The sequence below is a fragment of the Pundamilia nyererei genome, unplaced genomic scaffold (assembly GCF_000239375.1).
Source record: "Pundamilia nyererei isolate P.nyererei 1_Seehausen unplaced genomic scaffold, PunNye1.0 scaffold00260, whole genome shotgun sequence".
Classification (NCBI taxonomy): domain Eukaryota; kingdom Metazoa; phylum Chordata; class Actinopteri; order Cichliformes; family Cichlidae; genus Pundamilia; species Pundamilia nyererei.
The window spans coordinates 113,761-134,047 of record NW_005187661.1 but is presented as its reverse complement, the minus strand read 5'-3'; the positions used below and the strand labels follow the sequence as shown (position 1 = coordinate 134,047).

Genomic DNA, 20,287 nt, shown 5'->3' with positions numbered 1-20,287 from the left:
CACAATGGTGTCTTCAGTGTTTTTCTTCTGTCTTCTGTGTCTGTTATTCGGAAAAATGGGTAAGTTCCATTACTAAGGATTCAGATTTTTGTGTTGTTAGGTTTTTACGTTTAACTGAAAGTGCATTTGTTTTTTTCTTCAATTCCACTACAGTTCAGATAACAGAGTCGCAAATGTTCTCATCTGAACATCAAGAGTCTCATTTCATATCAGCTCAAGTTGGTGGAAAAGTGACATTAAAATGTTTATATGATGCTCACGTTTCTGCAAGAGTGTTCTGGTTTAAGCAAAATCTGGGACAAAAACCAAAGATCGTCTCTCACTTTTTCAAATATAATGTGAACAACTCTTTTAGTGAAGAGCTCAAGAACAACCCACGCTTCACACTGGATACACAAGACGGCAAATATCACTTGACGATCAAAGATTTGCAAGTTTCAGACTCAGCTACTTACTACTGTGTTCAGTATTCATACACTTTAACCTTTTTAGAAAACATCATCGTCAGTGTAAAAGGTTCAGGTGTGAACATCAAAGCTGTGGTCCAACAGTCAGCATCTGAGACCATCCAGCCAGGAGGCTCCGTGACTCTGAACTGTACAGTACACACTGGGACCTGTGATGGAGAGCACAGTGTTTACTGGTTCAAAGACTCAGACGAATCCCATCCTGGACTCATTTACACACATTTGGGCAGAAACGATCAGTGTGATAACAAACCCAGCACACAAACGCACACCTGTGTCTACAGCTTGCCAATGAGTAACCTGAGTGTTTCTCATGCTGGGACCTACTACTGTGCTGTTACCTCATGTGGACGCATACTATTTGGAAATGGGACCAAGCTGGAGCCTAAAGGTGAGTAACCTTTTCTACCTGTTGCTCACTTTATCAATATTTAAAGATATAGGCAAGAAAAAGCTCTGTTTCTGTTGTGTTGCAGGCACGTTTAATTCTCAGGGCTTGGTGTATTTCTTGAGCGGAGCTTTGACATTCAGCTCCATCCTCAGTGTTTTACTGGGATACTTGCTGTACAAGACAAACAAAAGAAACAGACACCAATCGACAGGTAAGTGGAGTCTTTTAGGCTTAGAATGGTTTTAGCTAAAGTTGGATTTTCAATTAAATCAATGTTTCACAAACAGAATCTCAAGCAAGATTTTCAGGCCCCGCAACAACAAGTTCGGAGGTGAATATATTTTTTATGACTTGTTATAGCGCTCTTCAGCAAACTTTTTACAGTCTTCTGTCTTATGGCCATTGTTTACATCTGAAATCCTGTTCTTATCTACTTTGTACACATTTTGACAGGGTTTCCAGCATGCTGACAGCCTTCATTATGCTGCTTTAAGCATTAAAATCCCCAAGAGATCAAGAACGCAGAGAAACGACACAGACAATGAATGTGTTTACTCTGCTATAAACAAATAAAGATGGATATTTGCAAATCATGTAGTTATTTCTTTGAATCTTCTTGAAATGGCTGCAGTCTTATCTTGTTATATAGATGATTTTGTCGTTTCATACTGGTTAAATTGGAGTGATTCCCACTTAGGAACTGCATTTGTGATTTCACCTGTATGGCATACTGTAAATGTATGCTCTTTCTGCTACTGTGGCTCAGGTGGTAGAATGGTTTGTCTGCCAATTGGAAGATTACTTACCCAGGTATTCCTGTCCACATGCTGAAGCATCCTTCTCCATGACACTGAACCATGAGTTGCCTCCAATGTATCCATCAGAGTGTGACAGAGTTACAGAGTGTTAATACTAGAAGAACGCTTAGTCAAGATAAAAGTGTTCTCTGAATATGCTTCATTAAATGTATAAGACTTCTTATGAGATACTGTTAAGTTCTGAGGTTATTATTAGTTCATCTTAGTTGAAGTTTAGTCTAGTTTAGGTTATTGTCAATGTCTCCTTGTTTTTGAGTCTTTTTCCGTTTGCCATGTGTTACCTCCTTGTCTGCGTAGGTTTCCCTTGTGTCTCTCTTCTCTGTGTCCCTCTCCCTCTCCGTGTCTCCTGTGTCAAGCTTGCGCGTCCTAGTTCATGTCTCTCCTTGTTTCCTGTTTTATTTTGAAAGTCTTGTTTCCATGTTCATTGTGTTTAGTTTTGCTTCCCCTGTGGTGTCATGATTATTTGTGCCAGTGTTCAGTCCCAGTTTAGGTTTAGTTTCGCCCTTATTTCGCCTCGCCTTGTTGTTCTCTTTTCGTGTATTAGCTGTGATAAAGGCTCGTTTTTTGTTGAAACATCAGGTTATTTCTCCGGTGTCTGCTTTTGGGTCCATTCCACAAACACACCAGCGCACACGGCTGTTCCACAAATTTCACAAGACAAACAAGTGGTAATTATTGTTCCTTTGTGATTTTCAGGTAATTAACCAGCACATCCTTTGATAATCACATAAATTTATTTCAGTCAGACAACTCAGGTTTAAATTAGATTTATTATAGCAGCAGATGCCCCAAACTAACGATTCCTTACAAAAATGTTTGATATAGAGATTCAAACACGCGATGCAGGACAGCAGCAGCACTGACTGCCAGTTTGAGAGGATGTGTGTCAGGAATGTGCCCTGTTTGTGCTTTATCTGGCTTTGTCACACATACGTACTGGAGGACAAATGCCATTCACCTACTCCATCCACAAATAACAGTAAAGTAAATTGACAAAGAAATCAGGCCTTTTAACCATTGGTGTGCAGCCTACAGGGGAAACAGAATATTCACTTTTATTATAACTAGGATGAAATACCGCTATTCAATTATTTCTATTTAATTCAATTATGACTAAATCATATTTACTACAAGAGATCCAACTACTTACCCAGGTCAGTTCTGTTATATTGATCATATTACAGGTGTGCTAATTGAAGAGTGAAAAGTGTTTATTCGTGTATTGAATAGTAATGCAGAGAAACACTCAAACCTTTAGTCTAAAGAGCTTGGAAAGAAAAGTATCTGGACTTCTTTAAGTTGCCTGAGTATGTTTCTCATTCAAGAAGGTTCTTCAGTTCTAGGGTCAATTGGTGGCGAGTGCCAGATTAAAGCTCTCTCACTAATCACATGAGCCAAGGTGTGAAAATGGATATAGGTCACAATCAGCCAAGGCTTCTGGTGAACCCGCTGTGAAGCCTAGTCCAACCCTATCATGTCATTTCCTGAGGTCAAAAGGCCCAGGATGTGAGTGGGTGTTAAAGCGTCTAGGAAGGGATATCAAAACTGGTTTATAGATGACAGATGGTTGGTGTCGTAAACCACTACCTCTGTTCAAAGATGGTCGTTGACAGTGGACATTGATGGCTTCTTTCACTCCTCTTTCAAGCCAAGTCCATACACTTTTCTTTCGAAGCTCCATAGACTACGACGACCTGGATCGCTGAGAACCTTCACAGACACTTAAACATATAGCAGTTCTAGAAGTGCGGGGGGGGGGTTGTGATGTTTTTTTTGTAAGCCAGTGACCATATTTGCAAAAGACAGTGGTGCTATGTTACAAGCTTGTTTAGTAATTGATAAACTTGTTGCAGAGGTGTGGTCTCTAGCTCCGCTGCAGTGCAGAGGTGTTGCAGTGGGCTCAGGGGCTGTGCCAGGTACGCTGATGGGGCAGGTGGAGATAATTGTGTTAGCAAGGCCTCCTTCCTTTTAGTGAAGCTGGCGACCTGAGATGAAGGTATGTCAAGTGTTTAGTCAGCTGCAAAGCTGACTGCCAGGAAAAGATATTTGTGCCCAACCACAAAGGAATATTTCTGTGCACTAAATAAAAAAACCAAAACAGTCACCTGAATGCTGTGTGGGGTCCAGTTCTTTCTCAAAACTGTCAGGGTAAAATGCACAGATAGCTAAACAAGAGGGAAATAAAAATAGAATGTACATCATCTAAACTAGTGTACCACACAGCAGATCACATTTTTTTTTATCAGATAATTAAAAAATAGAAAGGGAGAAGAGAAAAAAAATAAAACAGTCACCAAAATCCCCCAGCAACACAGTTTGTAGAAGTTTAATTCAGCAACTCTAATTAGTGGAAGTGAGGCCTGTAGACAGTGAATAATTTTTTTGTGTTTGTCAGAAGTGTCACTTACTAAGGTTACTGCATTGAAATGTAATGTACTGAGCACTTATTGGTCAAAAAAATAATAATTAAAGATACAGTACACCCAGTCAAATCCATAACCACAGAGACTCAAAGACCATGATCCAACTAGTAACACTATCTCCAGATGGTCTTTTTAACACATATGTGGTGGGGCGTTCCATGCGGTGCCGTGCAGGGAAGGCGGATGCACCGGCACTGCATCTGCAATCATGACTTAAATATTGTACTGGGTCCCATGTTTGTTGTTGTTGTTGGTGATATGTACGACTGGCAGCGGGAGAGCTGCAGCCGTTGAGAGTACTGTTAAAGCAACCGTGTGCGTGCTAATAAAGTATGCTGCAAAGCATGTTCATGCCATCGGGTCTGCCGTGGTGATTTACAACATAGTATAGTAGAATCTAAAACACAATAGCCAGTCATATGAATCAGCTGGAACATAAAATTTGAGACAAGGTGGCACAAAGACTTTTTAATCAGACTATAGGATCAGGTTAGCTTTCGGGATACTGATCCACACAGTGAGGTAGCAGAGCGTGTTGTTGATAAATTTCAGGCTACTTGGAACCTCATTAAGATCCAACCATGCAAAATATGATTTTTTGCCATTTTTCAAGTGGTCTTAAACTTTTGATTGGGACTGTACAATGATCCTTTCGGCAGGGCTCAGATGCTGACAACACAGGGCCTCTTACCATTTTTCTGTTTAGATGTTTAGATCGGGCTTTTCAGGCACTGGCACCTAGGCTGTGGAACTCTCTGCCGTTGTCTTTACGCTGTCTAGACTCTACTGACTCCTTTAAAAAGCAGCTGAAGACATTTTTATACAAACAGGCTTTTAATTAATTTTAACTTGTATGTCTGATCTTATTATAAAGCACTTTGTGATTTTTATCTGTAAAATGTGCTATATAAATAAATTTTACTTACTTACTTACTTACTTTTAGGGTTTTGTTTTTCCTGTGGGGTCATGTTCACAATGTCTTTTTTAATTTCGCTTGTAATGTTTTTGTAACTTCAATTTATTTTTAATTTGTCTCCTGACAAAATGTTTTTTGTAAAGCTGATGTTACTGAAGCTCAACCACAATAAAATATTTAAAAACCTTCAAACCTTGACTCTATATGTGTGTGCAAGCTCAATCCAGTGATAACGCAGATTGTGTATGCATCACTTACCTGGGAAACAACTGACACATGCAAGGTGGTGTTCTGTCCAGTCAACATACATTGTTAGATCGGCATACACATGGCACAAACTGACAGCTATGTATGTTAGACGATACATGCAAAACTGCATTTCTCTTTTCAAAGAATACATTAAAAACTGCAAAATGTGTAAATGCACTGCAAACTGTGCAGCCCTGCAATTGTCACTATAAACAACAATTTGCTTGCCCTAAAATAAACATCATTTACTTACCATTTGTCATCCGTATGCTGAACCGACGGCTTCTATTCACATGGTGGGATTACTCTACAATTTGTAAACAAGCAAGTTAATGCAATGTCCTCATCTTTTCTGACTGTTTTTTCACTAGTTTTACATTTGGCCAAGGTCAGCAGTAATACATAATGTTATATGCTGTACTAATGGTAGCATGAGGTGATACATGGACTGTAAAGATTGTACAAGTTGTCCAATTCCTCCAGGATGGCACATAAATACTTGCTCACTCCCAGCACAGTTTCAAGAGCAAGAAAGAGATTAGAGGAGACAGCCAGTTACTTTTGGATACCTGACTGTCATTAGGTATTGGGATGAAATACTCTGACTCATTCTTAGACCTTACACTGGTGCAGTGGGTCCTGGGTTCCTCCTGGTGCACAACAATGCGCGAGTGTGCAGATAGTTCCTGGAGAATGAAGGAATTGATACCACTGACAGGCACCAACGCTTGCCTGACCTCAATCCTCTTGCACATTATGTTTCAGTCCTTTTGACACCACCGGGTTGCACCACAGACAGTCCGGTAGCCCAGTCATCTCATCAGGAGTATGGCCCAGAATTTTCAGGCATGCATACAAGCACATGAGGGTCATACAAAGTGCTGAGAAACATTTGAATTGCTGCAATGAAACTAAGGCAATGAGGACTAGCCTGCTGCATGCTTTTTCTTTTTCTTTATTTTGGGGGTGTCTTTGTCACTACTACTAATAATGCAATGGGCCATTCTGTCTGATGCTATTCTACAGCATTCTGGAGGGCCTTTCCTAGACTGGCTTTTAAATATAAGGGTCTCAGTCATCCACCGATGTGTTTCAAAGGAAAGCAAAGCAATATGTTGGGCATTAGCTTCACTGCAAGTGCTGCAGACAGTAAGCCAGTTACAAGTTACAGGCATCCTGATTTTCCGTGATCACTCCTATAATCTCTCCTTCTCCTAAAAGGCAATGACGCCCTGGTTTTCAGCTCACAAAACATTAATATAAGAACTGAGGACTGAAGGAGTTGTGGAAAACTGTCATGACACAAGCTTCGAGAAAGATCTTGCTTTTGAATTTATGTTCGCTCATTTTTGATGCACGAGGCACTACTGAAACAACACAGCATCTCAACCCCTTTGCTATTTATTTTCTGCCTCCTTGAGTAGCCAGTTGTTGTTTTTAGGATAATGTTTGGGTGTTTGACCAAAAATAGATGCTACCTGAAAGAAATATCAGGTAACAGTTATTTTCATACTGTTACCTGAAATGCGCTGTACCAACAGTCCATTTCAGGCAGCTAAATAATTAGCTAAAAAACATATTCCAGAAGCTACATGTTAACATAAAGAGTGAGGGGATTGCAAGGTCAAATGCCTGTCCAAACTTACCATGTTACCTTTGCTTTTATGCTCACTTCTACAATGAAAGTGAGTGGACATTTCTTTTTAGTTTTCACAGCATCAAAAAAGTGTATACAGACCTCGTTACAGTCTGCCTCCTCTGGGCAGCAGGAGAAGTGTGTCAGTCATACTGTCACAAAGAGATCGATATCATGCGAACATCTAGCAAGTGCCGGGTGCCTTAGTCTGTCTCTTTTGTACACGTACTGAGTCTGTAAATGATGAACAGAAATAAGTTCCACTGTGTGTCCTCACTTGTGTTTACACTCTTTATAATGATCAGTTTTAGACTGAAAATATTAAAAAAACAAACATGACACAACCATTATGGACCTGTCGCTATATCATCATATCAAAGGAAACAACCCTTTGCGTAAAATGCACAGAAGATACATTTCATATTGGGGGCAGATCACATGACTTTGCAATGGCCAATCAAAAGCTGTCTTGTCTTTAAAGAGTGGAAAAAAGTCAAGGTTCATTTCATTTAACACAGAGGTTTGCACACGATGACACCTCCCAACTTTGTTTTCTATGTGACATGTCTGATCTTGGGAAATTTAGGTGAGTTATGATTTTTTTTAATCTATCAGTGGCTATGATTGCTCCTCTATACACATGTGTTAATGAAATTTTTCCTGTAAAATTAATGCTGTGTCTGCGTTGTCTCATTCTCTATCAGTTCAGTTGACTCAACAGAATTTCTCCGTAACTCATAAGCAAGAGAGACGGTTTGTATCAGCTATTGTTGGTGAACGCTTGACTTTACAATGTTTCTATGAAGCCAGTGATGCAACGAGGTTCTACTGGTACAAGCAGAGTCTTGGACAGAAACCAAAGCCCATCTCTACTCAGTATGTTTTTAAAGCAAATGGGACTTTTCATGATGAATTCAAGAACAATCCACGCTTCACCCTGGATACAGAAATAGGGAAAAACCATTTGTATATAACAGACTTGCAGAAGTCAGACTCAGGTTCTTACTACTGTGCAAGGTGGGTTTCTTTAGTCCTAGAATTTGCAGAAGGCACTACTGTCAGTGTAAAAGGTTCAGGTTTAAACATCAAAGCTTTAGAGCAGCAGTCAGCATCTGAGACCATCCAACCAGGAGGCTCTGTGACTCTGAACTGTACAGTACACACTGGGACCTGTGATGAAGATCATAGTGTTTACTGGTTCAAAGACTCTGGAGATTTTTACCCAGGACTCCTTTACACCGATGGAGGCAGGAACGATCATGTTGAGAAGAACAAACAAACATACAACTGCACTTACAACCTGCCAATGAAGAGTATAAATGTGTCTCATGCTGGAACCTACTACTGTGCTGTTGCCACATGTGGACACATACTGTTTGGAAGCAGGACAAAACTGGACTTTGAAGGTAAATAACATTATGACTGAGCTTAGTGAAAGTTGTTCCAATTCACACTTCTAAAACCAAAACAACTAATGGATGCAAATCTGTTTCTGATGTGTCACTTTATGCAGATAATCGTGCTTCTTTCTGGACTTTCTGGAGCGGCGCCTTTGCATCTACCTCCATCCTGAGTGTACTGCTGGCTTTCTTACTGTGTATGAGCAATAACTGTGGCTGTGAATCTTCAGGTAACAACTGTTTTGTTTTTAGCTCACAACTTCTAGAACTTTGAATGTTAATATATTGCTTTCTATGCTGCAGAGCCTCAAGCAATCCCTTCCAGAGCAGATGCAAAGGTGAGTTAATAATGTTCAGTTAGATTTTACTTACGGAAAAATCCATCAGTGGAAATATTTTTTTAATACGTTTCTTGTTTTTAGGGTTTTCAAACAGAGAAGCTCATTTTTGCTGCTTCAACTGTCAACCTGCACAACCGGTCAAAAAGTCGGAGAGATCAGACCTGGAGTGAATGTGCGTACTACAGTGTGCAGCTACAGTGGTACAAACAACAGTAAAACTGGATGTGTTTCATTTGTTATTAAGACACAATGTTCTTCTTTTGAGATTAACTGTAGAATAAAATTCAGATTTGAACATTTCTTTCTTTCATAGATTACTTGTGCTGTTTGTGGTGTGCAGATAAAATATAATACATGCATTTGTGGCTTCTGTTTTATTTGTTGGGGGGGGGGGGCGTCATAATCACAATAACATTTTTTTGATTTTTCTGCTGGTAAATAATTTTTGTAATTTTACTGTATTCTAAATTCTTCTCTCAACAAAATGTTCTGTAAGATTCTTTTGTAAATCATATGTTACTGAAGATAAACCACAATAAAAATTGAAAGACCTTCAAAGCTTGACTTGTGTGTGTGCACTAGTGATGTGTCGATCGCGAACGAAATGGCTCTTAGAGCCGGATCTTTGACATGAACGATGCGAGTGGGTTTTTTTTTTTTTCCTTCTCTCACCCTCTCTCTCGCACTTTTTTTCCGCTTCACTCCGCACATAAGCCTTGTGTTTTGCGCTGGGCAGAGGGGGGAGGGGCGGTAGTTACACTCAGTAGCACGGGAACAGAGCGGGAGGGAGAGAGAGAGAAAGAGAGCCAACAACGTCACATTAGAAAGGTATAGTAATCATCCACAACTATTTTCGGTTGATAAAGGATTCAGAAAGTTTATTCATGCGGGCCCATATGACAGAGAATCTGCATCTTCTTTTTGTTTTCATATTTTAGATTTAATTGTGTTGTGGTTTGCAGTGTTTTGTGTTTCACTTTAAATTTGTAAAAGGGAAAAGCTGAGAATTTAAATAGTAAAAGTTGAAATGTGAATAGTTGGTTTTTGTATTATATGATTTTTTTTATTACATTTTATGTGGAGTGAATAAATAAAAATATATTTACGGTGGCCCCTACAGACAAAGCATGTACAAACTTCAAATCACATACGAACCCTGAAGCACGTACAAACTCCAAAACACGTAAAAACACAACAGAAGTGCTCTAGGATGCTGGGCGCAGTGCTGAGCTTTTGTTACCTAGAGGCTACACAAGCCAGCAAGTACCAACGACCGGATTTGGTGTGTGGTAGTAACAGGTAAATGAACTTTTTTTTAAAAAATTATTTGAATATATATGAGTGCTTGTGTATAAATACACAAAGAATACGCATATGCTTTTAATTGTGTAATTTAAGTGATCTAGGTAACTCTGTTTTGGAAGTTCAGTTAACGCTATAATGTGTTTTGGAGTTTGTACGTGTTTTGTCTCTGGGGGCCACCGTATATATTTATATATAAACATATATAAATAAAACCACTTTTTTTTTTACATTAGTAATTCCTTTTGTGCATAATTTTATATTATTGTTAATAATAAATTAATTAAAGCAACAAAACAACCTGAAGAGCCGGTTCTCTAAAAAGAGCCGGAAATCCCATCACTAGTGTGCATGTTCAATCCAGTGATAACGCAGACCCATGTGACTGTTAGTGACAGTATTATGTGTGTCAGAGAATTCAGCTTAACTCTAGATAATAAAGAAATGTAGTTGTTCTGGTGCCAAATTAAAAAAATAAACTAGAGTTAACCTATTACCCTACACAGTACATGAATACAAGAAGAACATTCAAGCTCCACACTGATTGTCCCAGTATCATATAAAAACGTCACTTTTCAAATGAAATTTTTCACTTAAAACTCTGGTTCAAATCAACTTTGAGACTGCATAAAACATCTGCATCTAAAAAAAACATACATAATAATTTGTTTATAATTCATCATATTGAAAATGGAAGTGTCTGCTATTTGTATTAATAATATACACTGATCATGCATAATATTATAAGTACTAACAGGTGAAGTGATACGTATGAGTGTCACGATATTTGGGAGCAAGTAAACACTTTGTTCTCAAAGTTGATGTGTTAGAAAAATAGGCGAGTGTGAGTATTTGAGTGAGTCTGAGTTAATATGTATTTACGTGTAAATGTGTTTGTCAGGGGCTGGGTCTGTGACCCAGCATTTTGAGTTTGTTTTGTATTTTGTATTTTCTTATGTTTAGTATGTGAGTTCTTGTGTTATTCTTACTTAGGATCTAGTTGAGTTTTTAGTGTATTTAAGTCCTCTGTCTCCTTCTGTTCTTTGTTGGGTCATCAGTTTGTTTTCATGTCAAGTCTGAGAGGTTTTGTTAATGTTAATGTTCTGTTTCGTATTTGGTTTGTTTCATAGTTATGTTCTCGCATGATCCTGTCCAGTTTCATGTTCTTGCCCATCGTCATTATCCCAGTTTAAGTTTCAGTTTAGTTTCACCCTTGTTTTGCTTTGCCTTGTTTTTCTGTTTTTTGTATCAGCTGCAATGTTTTTTTGTTTAGACACCAGTTCATTTCTCCCGTGTCTGCATTTTGGGTCCTTTCCATAAAACACAACGGCATTTCCTGCTGTAACAGTGTTGCTTTCTCGTGATTATTTTTCTTGTGTGGTTGAAATAAAATAACTCCTTCTACTGGTACTGTAGGTTACTGTGACTTCTGCATGCATGTCCATTTCACTCGTTGGCAGCAAAAGATGAACTACCACAATATTACGCAGGTGATGTCAGTGTTTTGTCTGATCGTAGAAGATGAAGCAGTCAGATATCATCTACAATGATCCTTTCGGTAGGTGTCAAATGTTGACTAATGTTAGCTCAAATTTCTGACAGGTTAATCCTCAGTCCTGAACATCCGAATGCAACAAATGGACTTCAATCCTGACCAAGTCCAGGTAGGTAGTCGGAGAGCAAAGAGGTGGAACAAAACTGAGTCAAGGAAATACGGCCTTTAAGTCTGACATCATTAGCCGTTTCTGGATCCAAACTCCACTTCAGGTCCCAAAGTCAGACAAACTCTGCGGCATCACTGAGAGTTAAAAACTGTCTAAATCCTTTCATCTGTAATAAAATGAACAGTGTGGCTGCTCTATCAGGTGTAACAATTAATTTTAACATCCACTAGATTCTACCAAAACAGAATCTATGAAGTTAGCATTGAGTTAGCTCACTAGTTTCCATCTAAAGATGATATACCATGTTCTGACTGAGGGATTTTTGAGAAATTAAAATGTACAGCTAGCTATCATCTCCGACACAAATGAAGACAGAAAACTAAACAGCAGTGACGTTTGTAGGATTACTGAAGTTGGACTAGCTGGTATATAATGATGTGCTACTTTTTGGCTAGCTACACAGCTATGGTTAGCATAATATAAACACAGTTAAGCTAGAGGATGAATGTAACTTTTTTTCCACTCAATAAAAGTTAACAGGAGGGTTCCCAATGGTCAGGGACAAATGCAATCACACGGCAGGATGCTGTAAATGGACAAAACTTTAGTCAGGAGAACAACTGAGATAATCTATCCACAATATGAGGTTAGTCATTAACAGACTGCTGCATGGGCTGGGCTGTAGCTACATTGTAACGTTTTAAAAACTGAGCTTTAAAATAATTAGTGGTAATAAAAAACAGGAGGACTGACAGTGATCACTGTTCTTTGTTAGGGGGTTGTTCAGATTAAATAGAACAAGATACAAAGCATTAAAACATGTTAAAAACACAACAGCTTTAATGGACCCAGAAGCAGGGTTCATACGTTGTGAGTTCACAACTGTAAACATTTAAATATATCACAATGAAAAGTCTAACCGCTGCACTAGTCCTACACTTGTGTTACAAGGACAAGCAGGCACAGAAAGGTAACAGTGGTTGCATCCTGTCAAACACAGTGCCTTTTACCATCTTTCTATTTAGATGTGTCAGTGCAACGGCCTCTGTGGTTTCAGCAGGATGTGCTCTTACGCTCACACATACTTCATGACCCAAGGACCACTTGCTGTAAACACCCAACAAAACTGTAGTTTTCCACAGGTCTTGTTTATTTCATGCTGCAACTCATATGAGCTCAGAACCATTATTGTATAACAGTGATTATGCAAACAGCAGTTGAGTAGAGAGTAAAATAATCTGACACAGATGCTGAAACTCAGTAAAAATGATATGAATTAAAAATGTGACATTGCATTTATGCAACTTAAGAGCAACGATTTCCTAATCCTGAATGTTAAACATCAAAATCCTGTGTGAATACAAATATTCCTGATTATCTCTTTCTGGACCCAGAAGTTGCCGTTTTCTTGTTTAACCTTTTATTATCTACAATGAGCTCACTGCCAGAATCAGTATTCTGTATACTCAAGTTATTACTCAACACATGTTTTTAATTAAATGTGTTTTCATTACAGAGTGGGGTATACTGGAAATGCAGGTAAACTGGTCCAATTAAAAAAAAATTGATCATTTTCTAAAGTTTTAGATCTGATTCCGATTCATAATTTTTGAATATAGGCTATGTCTAACCGTGTAATTCTTCTTAGATATCATACTGTATTTTCCACTACAGGCTGCAGTAAACATGTGATCATGACTTCCATACAGTAGATACTGTGTCACCTCTGGCTGGCCAATCAAACACATTCTTGCCTCTCAAAAGCAGCACAGTAACCTTCATTTTACATGAGAATCTTACCACAATGGTGTCTTCAGTGTTTGTCTTCAGGCTTCTGTGTCTGTTCTTGGGAAAAATGGGTAAGTTCCATTATCATGAATTCAGATTTTTGTATTGTGAAGTTATTACATTGAACTGAATGTACATTTGTTTGTTTTTTTCAATTCCACTACAGTTCAGATGACAGAGTCGCAAATGTTCCAAATGTTCTCATCTGTTCATCCAGAGTCTCGTTTCATATCAGCTCAAGTTGGTGGAAACCTGACATTAAAATGTTTCCATGATGGTGACAGGTCTGCAAGACTTTACTGGTTTAAGCAAAATCTGGGACAAAAACCAAAGATCATCTCTCACTTTTTCAAATATAATGTGAACAACTCGTCTAATGAAGAGCTCAAGAACAACCCACGCTTCACACTGGAAACACAAGACGGCAAATATCACTTGACGATCAAAGATTTGCAAGTTTCAGACTCAGCTACTTACTACTGTGTTTACTATTTATACACTTTAACCTTTTTAGAAAACATCATCGTCAGTGTAAAAGGTTCAGGTGTGAACATCAAAGCTGTGGTCCAGCAGTCAGCATCTGAGACCATCCAGCCAGGAGGCTCCGTGACCCTGAACTGTACAGTACACACTGGGACCTGTGATGGAGAGCAGAGTGTTTACTGGTTCAAAGACTCAGACGAATCCCATCCTGGACTCATTTACACACATTTGGGCAGAAACGATCAGTGTGATAACAAACCCAGCACACAAACGCACACCTGTGTCTACAGCTTGCCAATGAGTAACCTGAGTGTTTCTCATGCTGGGACCTACTACTGTGCTGTTACCTCTTGTGGACGCATACTATTTGGAAATGGGACCAAGCTGGAGCCTAAAGGTGAGTAACCTTTTCTACATGTTGCTCACTTTATCAATATTTAAAGATATAGGCAAGAAAAAGCTCTGTTTCTGGTGTGTTGTAGGCACGTTTAATTCTCAGGGCTTGGTGTATTTCTTGAGCGGAGCTTTGACATTCAGCTCCATCCTCAGTGTTTTACTGGGATACTTGCTGTACAAGACAAACAAAAGAAACAGACACCAATCGACAGGTAAGTGGAGTCTTTTAGGCTTAGAACGGTTTTAGCTAAAGTTGGATTTTCAGTTAAATCAATTACTTTGTGTTTCACAAACAGAATCTCAAGCAAGACTTTCAGGCCCCGCAACAAGTTCGGAGGTGAATATCGTTTTTTTTAATGACTTCTTAAAGCGCTCTTCAACAAACTTTTTACAGTCTTCTGTTTTATGGCCATTGTTTAAATCTGAAATCATGTTCTTATCTACTTTGTACACATTTTGACAGGGTTTCCAGCATGCTGACAGCCTTCATTATGCTGCTTTAAGCATTAAAATCCCCAAGAGATCAAGAACGCAGAGAAACGACACAGACAATGAATGTGTTTACTCTGCTATAAACAAATAAAGATGGATATTTGCAAATGAGGTGGCCAATTTTCTTTATCTATTAGAGAAATGCTGTATTGCTGTCTCTTAGCATAGACATTTTTGTACTTTCACTGTGGTAAAATTGTAATGATACAAATTTAGGAACTTCTGCCCTGTTTGTTGTTTTTGTGATGTCAAGGATTCCTCCTTTCTTTCTTGTTCTTTCATTGTTTTTTCCATGTACCAATGCATTTGTAGGAGATATTAATGATACTTTTCTACAAGTTTAATATATGAAACAATGTGCTTGTTTTTATCCTTATTGCTTTTCACGTAATTATTGAGACATTGTGTACAAATTCACTGATGATCAAATAAATCTATTTTAGCTCGGTAAAGCATATTTGAAAGGATTGATTTGTTCCTGTAGAATATAGTAGAGGCTCCAAAACCCCCGCTGTCCACTAATATATGGGGATATGATATATGATATGACTTGAAATTGAGGAACACCGTGGGACACGTCCTTCGAAGGCCGGAAGTGCAAGGCTGTAAAATGGGACGGTCTAGCCTATGATTTGCGTAACCAGCTATCTCTGTGGAGTTTAATAAAGTCAGCTGTCTGCTCCTTGCTATCTAAAATATAATAAAACACTGGAGTAAATTCTCAACCATCTCACATTTCAGTTTAATCCGTTTTCTGTTTGACATTTATTCAGATGTGTAAAAACTAGAACTTTAATCACAGCCAAACCGATTTACTCAGGACCAAATAAAACACTTAAAAAAAGCCAAACAATAACATTTTTAAGTTATCTAAGTGACTTATATATCATCATGTTTAACCTGAGAAGCAAAAGACTGCGAAAAGCAAAAGCATCAGAGCACTTTTGCAAATATGCAAAGTCTTTATAAATCGAGCAGATATTTGAAGTTTACACAGCTACATTCTCACCTGAAAATATCTTAAAAGTTTATTTTGAGACTCAGAAAGAGTAGTATTAAAACCAAGTAGCGTCGCCTTTGTTTGAATTCTGGGATAGGTTGGGCAACAAAGGATACACCCAACCCATCCTTCAAACCCGGGAAATGAAGGACGCATTTGTCGGCCGCATTTGGAGGAGTCTGAGACAGCCTGCGTCGTCTGGCTGTCATGTAATCGGTCTACAAATCCAGCGTCCAAAGGATGCAGCCCCTGAATTTGGACGCAGCTTCTGTCTCCCGGTGAAAATTGCCTAAGTGTTTGCATTATTCCCTTCTTCTAGCTCCAAGTTACTCACCAAGTAGCAAGAACCCTTTGTGGTCACACTGTGAGTGGATGACATTGACTATGATGTGGTGCCTTCAAACAGGGGAGGAGCCACACACATATATCACCTCAACCTCCTAAAAGCATGGAGAGAGGCTAAAACAGCTTTTCTACTAAGCCTGGTGAGAAATAAGTTGGAGTTGCCCAATTCCACCATTCCCACCTCCCTCCATTATGATGACCATCTCACACAGGCCCAGAGAGCAGCTGTTGCTGCTTTGCGAAAGCCTTTTGCAGATGTGTATCCCCCTGACCTGTCATACCAGTGTCAAAGAGCACTGTTTTGTAATGTGCCCTTGTGTGAGGTTGCATTAACAGCCCTATAGCTTACCCCAGCATAAGAGACAAATATTGAGAGAAAATTGGCCAAAATGCTAACAATATTAGCAATAGAAGAGTCACACAATGTGTTGTCTAGTCCCATAGGTTTTGCATCAACTACCATAAGGAGTTTGATGTCTACCCAATGCCTCAGGTTGACAAACTCCTGCACTGGTTAGGCACTGCTCACATTTTCACAACAACAGAGAAATAACTGCTTTCTCCACACAATTTGTCATATTTCCATTCAACTTGTTCGGAGCCCAAGCCACCTTCAGTGCCTCATGGACCAGGTGCTTTGTCCACATGTTACATATGCTGCCGCCTATTTGGATGATGTCATCATTCACAGTGAAACCTGGGCAGAGCATGTGCGGTGGATGACTGCAGTCCTGGAGTCCTTTAGGCAGGCGGGGCTCACAGCCAACCTGAAGAAGCACGCATCCCAAGAGCAAAAATGAGGTGAGGTTGTTTTTGGAGTTGGTTTGTGCCTGGCTTTGTGTCCAGAGAGGTGGAGCAACGGGTTCAGGGTGTAGTGTTAGGGGAGGCTGACTAATACAGCTGACCTCAATTATCTGATCATAGAAAACTAGGGAATGCATTTACCCAAAGGTAATCATACAAACACTGGCACTTATTTAATCTTATTTTTTTATAATCTTTGTTAAATGCATCTGTGGTTATTAACAGGAAGTAGACTGTATCCAGAGATGTCTAAGGGACTGAACATAATGGGGAAGTTAGCTAAATAAAATAACATTTGATTTTTCCTTTGCATGCTTGACATGTCTGTAGCAAGCATGACGGACCCCACCACAAACTTCGTACACTTCGGCAACTTTATTGTGTTGCTATTACTTTCAGCACTCGGCTGCAGCTGCACTTACACACACACAACAATGAACTCAGGACCCAGTTCATTCTTTTTATGTAGGTGAGCCATGGTTGCTGATGGAGTTCCACTCCCCTGCAGCTGCACCACAAACCATGCCCACCAATGTCTTTTCTTAAATGTATTCTGATTGCAAAGTAATTCGTTTTCAGCTGCAGAGAGACTCCTTTGGCAGACCATAAAGATTTAATTTAAGGCTGAAAATGTTACAGAATTATAAAAAATGTTTTCAGTACCATATATATAATATATATAAATGTATTTTTTTTTATCTCATTTGCAATGCATGAAGTACTACTAGCTCTGCTGTTACTCCCTGTCAGTCTTAGTCCTGACTCAGACATTCAAAGTGCAATGATTTACTCTTTCCTCTCTGTGTCAGGTTGTGGTTTTTGGGAGGATGTTACTGTGTTAGTCTGACCAAAAATAGATGCTACCTGAGAGAAATAGCAGCAAAGTCAATTTCAATAGTGTTACCTGAATGGCACTGTCAGTACCCTTTAGATAACACAGACATATTACCTACAGTCCATTTCAAATAACAGTAATGGCAACAGACCTTCCGAAATAATAAGAACACAAAACACATGCTACCTTTTAACATAAAGACCTACCATGTTACATTTGCTTTTATTCTCACTTCTACGATGAAAGTGAGTTGAAATCTGTTTGCAGTTTTCACAGCATCAAAAAAGTGTATACAGACCTCATTACAGTATGCCTCCTCTGGACAGCATGAGAAGTGTGTCAGTCATACTGTCACAAAGAGATCGATATCATGCGAACATCTAGCAAGTGCCGGGTGCCTTACTGAGTCTCTACTGAGTCTGTAAATGATGAACAGGAATAAGTTCCACTGTATGTTGTCAGTTGTGTTTACACTCTATGTAATGATCAGTTTTAGACTAAAAATATATTTTTAAAAAAACAAAAAAGCCATGACACAACCATTATGGACCTGTCGCTATATCATTCTACCAAAGGCAACAAATGTCTGTGTTAAACGCACAGAAGACACATTTCATCCTGGGGGCAGATCACATGGCTTTGCAATGGCCAATCAAAAGCTGTCTTGTTTCTAAAGAGTGGAAAAAAGTCAAGGTTCATTTCATTTAACACAGAGGTTTGCACACGATGACACCTCCCAACTTTGTTTTCTATGTGACATGTCTGATCTTTGGAAATTTAGGTGAGTTATGATTTTTTTTAATCTATCAGTGGCTATGATTGCTCCTCTATACACATGTGTTCATGAAATGTTTCCTGTAAAATTAATGCTGTGTCTGCGTTGTCTCATTCTCTATCAGTTCAGTTGACTCACCAGAATTTCTCCGTAACTCATAAGCAAGAGAGACGGTTTGTATCAGCTATTGTTGGTGAACAATTGACTTTACAATGTTTCTATGAAGCCAACGATGCAACGAGGTTCTACTGGTACAAGCAGAGTCTTGGACAGAAACCAAAGCCCATCTCTACTCAGTATGTTTTTAAAGCAAATGGGACTTTTCATGATGAATTCGAGAACAATCCACGCTTCACCCTGGATACAGAAATAGGGAAAAACCATTTGTATATAACAGACTTGCAGAAGTCAGACTCAGGTTCTTACTACTGCGCAAGGCGGGTTTCTTTAGTCCTAGAATTTGCAGAAGGCACTACTGTCAGTGTAAAAGGTTCAGGTTTAAACATCAAAGCTTTAGTGCAGCAGTCAGCATCTGAGACCATCCAGCCAGGAGGCTCTGTGACTCTGAACTGTACAGTATACACTGGGACCTGTGATGAAGATCATAGTGTTTACTGGTTCAAAGACTCTGGAGATTTTTACCCAGGACTCCTTTACACCCATGGAGGCAGGAACGATCAGTGTGAGAAGAACGAACAAACATACAACTGCACTTACAACCTGCCTATGGAGAGCATAAATGTGTCTCATGCTGGAACCTACTACTGTGCTGTTGCCTCATGTGGACACATACTGTTCGGAGAAGGAACTACTCTGAAATATAAGGGTAAGGAACATTGTCACAACAAATACAATATTGTGCTAATAAAACTCTAAAAAGTGCAAAAAACATTCTGAAATCCTTGATCTGGAATTCTGGGTCTTTACAGACAAGAATAAATCTCACTTCTTGGTGTATTTCTTGAGTGGAGCATTGGCTTTCACCTTCACCGTGGTGGTTTCTCTGACTTTCGTACTCTACAAGATGAATAAAAGAAAAAACTTCCAATCAGGTATGGACCATTGGTGCTACTTACATCTAACAGCTTGTATTCATTTATTTGGCTTTTCAATCAGATTTCAATTGTATGTATTTCACATTTAGAGGCTCAAGCAAGATTTTCAGCTCCCTCTGTAGAGGTATGTTTCATCTGTTTAAACAATTTTACAATTTAAATGACATAAAACACATTTTTCACAGCACTTTTTATTAGAAGGCATTTTTTGATATACATTTCCTTTTTTTGACAGAATGCTCAAACAGACAACCTCCACTATGCTTCTATAAATGTTAACATTTCCAGAAAATCAAAGAAAGAGAGGAACAGCAAGACCGAATGTGTTTACTCCAGTGTGAAGCAGTAGGACTTGTCCGAAATCTTCATGGTCCATAAGATGTAAAGTACATAGACTCTCAAGTGTAGTGTCAGGTGGACATTATGTTATCCTTGTGATAACACTGTTTTCTATCCACAACAGCGCACAATTTCTCTGTCAGAAGATAGATCGATAGATAGATAGTGACAGAAAGTGCAGAAAGTGGCATTACAGGACTAGTTTCAACATTACTGTGTATATAATGAATTTTCATGTCTATATTTTGTCAGAAAATAAAAATTGAAACCCCTGTTGCTTGATTTGCACACCCCTTCTGCAGCTTTGAAAATGTAGGCTTCTTTTTTGTTTTTCAGAGTGTGTCCACTGTTCACTGGATAATATATA

At 38.9% G+C, this 20,287-nt stretch overlaps 4 protein-coding genes across 4 annotated transcripts; all 4 read left to right on the top strand.

Moving 5' to 3' along the window:
- LOC102193528 (uncharacterized) lies at nucleotides 1–1,432 on the top strand. Its single transcript, XM_005750008.1, has 5 exons — nucleotides 1–59; nucleotides 154–858; nucleotides 944–1,069; nucleotides 1,146–1,189; nucleotides 1,312–1,432. Exons 1-5 carry the CDS (start codon nucleotides 5–7, stop codon nucleotides 1,429–1,431), a joined length of 1,050 nt encoding a protein of 349 aa, XP_005750065.1. The 5' UTR covers nucleotides 1–4; the 3' UTR covers nucleotide 1,432.
- A 6,000-nt stretch (nucleotides 1,433–7,432) lies between these two features.
- Nucleotides 7,433–8,858, top strand: LOC102201878 (uncharacterized). Its single transcript, XM_005750036.1, has 5 exons — nucleotides 7,433–7,487; nucleotides 7,606–8,307; nucleotides 8,415–8,531; nucleotides 8,605–8,639; nucleotides 8,724–8,858. Exons 1-5 carry the CDS (start codon nucleotides 7,433–7,435, stop codon nucleotides 8,856–8,858), a joined length of 1,044 nt encoding a protein of 347 aa, XP_005750093.1.
- Nucleotides 8,859–13,412: 4,554 nt separating this feature from the next.
- On the top strand, nucleotides 13,413–14,859 carry LOC102193242 (uncharacterized). Its single transcript, XM_005750007.2, has 5 exons — nucleotides 13,413–13,467; nucleotides 13,563–14,276; nucleotides 14,362–14,487; nucleotides 14,572–14,612; nucleotides 14,739–14,859. Exons 1-5 carry the CDS (start codon nucleotides 13,413–13,415, stop codon nucleotides 14,856–14,858), a joined length of 1,056 nt encoding a protein of 351 aa, XP_005750064.1. The 3' UTR covers nucleotide 14,859.
- Nucleotides 14,860–18,477: 3,618 nt separating this feature from the next.
- On the top strand, nucleotides 18,478–19,930 carry LOC102192951 (uncharacterized). The gene is made up of 5 exons (XM_005750006.1): nucleotides 18,478–18,532; nucleotides 18,651–19,352; nucleotides 19,456–19,578; nucleotides 19,671–19,705; nucleotides 19,817–19,930. Exons 1-5 carry the CDS (start codon nucleotides 18,478–18,480, stop codon nucleotides 19,928–19,930), a joined length of 1,029 nt encoding a protein of 342 aa, XP_005750063.1.
- The last annotated feature ends 357 nt before the right edge of the window (nucleotides 19,931–20,287 follow it).